The 2,500-nt window shown below is 38.6% G+C and overlaps 1 protein-coding gene across 1 annotated transcript in view; it reads right to left on the bottom strand.

Moving 5' to 3' along the window:
- LOC138004113 (uncharacterized) overlaps positions 1 to 2,500 on the bottom strand; it is a 15,325-nt gene that overhangs the window by 3,981 nt on the left and 8,844 nt on the right. Inside the window, exon 4 of the mRNA XM_068850535.1 lies at positions 715 to 828. Coding sequence (XP_068706636.1) covers positions 715 to 828 — 114 coding nt within the window. The remainder of the gene's footprint in view (positions 1 to 714; positions 829 to 2,500) is intronic.

The following is a 2,500-nucleotide window of genomic DNA, read 5'->3' as shown; positions in this document are numbered from 1 at the left end:
CAGTGAAAAGTACCTAGACTTCAAGCTGTAATAAAAAGAAAAGCTGAAAGCTTTAAATTAAATTAAATTATACTGTGGAAATTTAAGGCGTTCGGGTTGGGTAACTTGCGACACGGGAGTTTTTTAAGTAGCAAGAAGCGACCTGATTTCCAGTTAAAACTTCGACATCGACAAGACAACTGCTAAGTAAAGCTCGCGCCATGATGCAGGGCATGGCCCGCCGTCTCAATTCTAATGAGAACTTCCGCTTAGATAACTCATTTAAAAGAAAAACTAAACAGAAAACCCAATGGATCCTTATCTCGACCCTTAAAACATGAAAAGAAATGAGCGAGACGAAGGCCAAAAAAAGACTGTGGTCGTCTCGGGGGGGCGTGAGACTAAACCTCGAACCCAGGGTCTTTCGCTTATTCCGTCCATTGTCGTCGAAAAAAAGGTGAGAGGCTGACGAGATCGACTCACCCCTAACTGGAAAATATATGCAGGGGACATCGAAGGTTTGTGGTGCATTTATCGTAAGCATTCATTGCACGGTTAACACAAGCTGACAGGTTTATTTGCATGACTATTTATACTATATAAAACAACTAGTGCAAGATTTGAAAGCGCTCCAATTACGAGCAATACCGAGATTTCTGGTATGCAAACGAGAAAAAGCAGGCGTAACTTTAAATCATCCAAGAACGTAGACAGACAAAACTTGACTTTTCTTACCACAACTTGAACAGCTTCTCCAGCATTTATTTTCCATAAATTTTCTATTTTTGTGACATTCTCCCCTTTTGGTCCAAGTTAGGCATCTTGTGGGCATAATGTCGACACAAGGAGCTGGGAAAAACAGAATACATAGTAAGAACAGAATGTTCAGTTGTTCACGTCTAAAACTTAGAAAATGAAAATTTTCGCGAGCCTTTGGGCAGCAAATAATACAGTGGCTTGAAGGTTCGAATCTTTTTCTTTACGTGATATGCAAGCCAATATCCTTCTCGATTGGTTGTGCTTATTGATGAATCATAATTGTTTAAGGTAATTCCCTTGAAATTGTTCTACTATCAAACTTTTTCGGAAACTTGGCACTTCATGATATGAACGTTAAAAAAATGCATTAAAAAAATGGCGTCACCGTGCTTGTTTACGCGTCAGCAGGCTCTTAAAATGGGGTATTTTTACTGTTTTCGCGTTAAAAATTCGAATCACCTTCATACAGAATTAGGTCTTGGTTACTTCAAAGACACAAAATTTTATTTTGAAAATAAAGCTTCTTTTATTTACATAAGCAGTATTGCTTCATTTACGCCGTCTTTGATTCCCTGGTTGTGGGAATAGTGCACTGTTTGGGACAGTTCCGTGGTTAGCTTGAAGTCCTCGCCTTGGGTATAATACACCCAGTACGGAACTGTTTTCCAAAAAAATTCATGTTCTACTATCAAACTTTTTTTCTTCTTCAAATATGTTCTTTATTAGACTGTTCTTAGCAAATACCTGAAAAAAAAAATCGGGGGTCACCGTACTCGTTTGAGAGAAAAGGAGCATTTACTTCGCTATCGGGTTTAGTTTTGAGCGAAATCTCTTACGTTTGTATGCGCACGTGCTCATGTGCGCGCGCTAATGACGCGAAAATCGTGCGCAGTAGGGATGCGCAAATGCAATACTAAGGAATTACCTTAACCAGTCAAAGATATTTATAGTTTAATTTCTTGGTGCCATGCACTTATATCTTTGTCTTGAAATTTGAACTATATTACTTAATGAACACAACTGCGAAGCACACAGTCAGCTTTTGGTCCAGAACGTCCCATAACTTCGCATGCCCAAATGCTGGCAATAACGTAACAGTATAACCGATCTAATAACCCATTCTTTATTTTATGTGTACTCTCAGTTCAGCAATAAGTGAAGTAAAGTTTTCCAGACGAATCTGGGAAGTCCACAAATGAAAGTAATTATATGCACGCAGATTTCAATAAGCGTCCCCTTGCTCTTTTCCCCGTCACTTGTGTCACGCAATACAGATACTTAACGTCACAAAGTGTCCTCAAATTCTACTTCTCAAGTAAGGATAAACAGCTGCATTTACCGTAAGCTAAAAGTAACGCTAACCTTTACCCTCAACTTACTGTTGGAAATAAATAGCAAATTATGGAAAGCCATAACATTCTTATTTAATCTTTGTTCTTTAGGTCTTGAAATTTTGTCTAGAGGTTTTGGAGTTTTGTCATAGTGTACTGTGGCAACATTATTATGTGGTGTGGTTTTGTCATTATGTAGTGAGAGGGTCGTACAGGGGGGGTCTGTCGCACGGTTCACGAACAGAAAAAACAACGAATCACGGATCACGGATATCAAAATTTCATTTTCCCGAATTACGGAAATAAACAAGTAAGATACTGCTTTTAATAACCTTCTCTTAGGCAAGAAAGAGTGTTTGGAAAAAGCAAAATCGTGAAAGGCTAAGTAAAGGCTGCATATCGTAAATCACCTACCTAAATCACTCTCGTTG

Source organism: Montipora foliosa, chromosome 5, assembly GCF_036669935.1.
Source record: "Montipora foliosa isolate CH-2021 chromosome 5, ASM3666993v2, whole genome shotgun sequence".
NCBI lineage: Eukaryota > Metazoa > Cnidaria > Anthozoa > Scleractinia > Acroporidae > Montipora > Montipora foliosa.
Note: the sequence above shows the minus strand (reverse complement) of the source record. Positions and strands in the feature narration are given on the sequence as shown.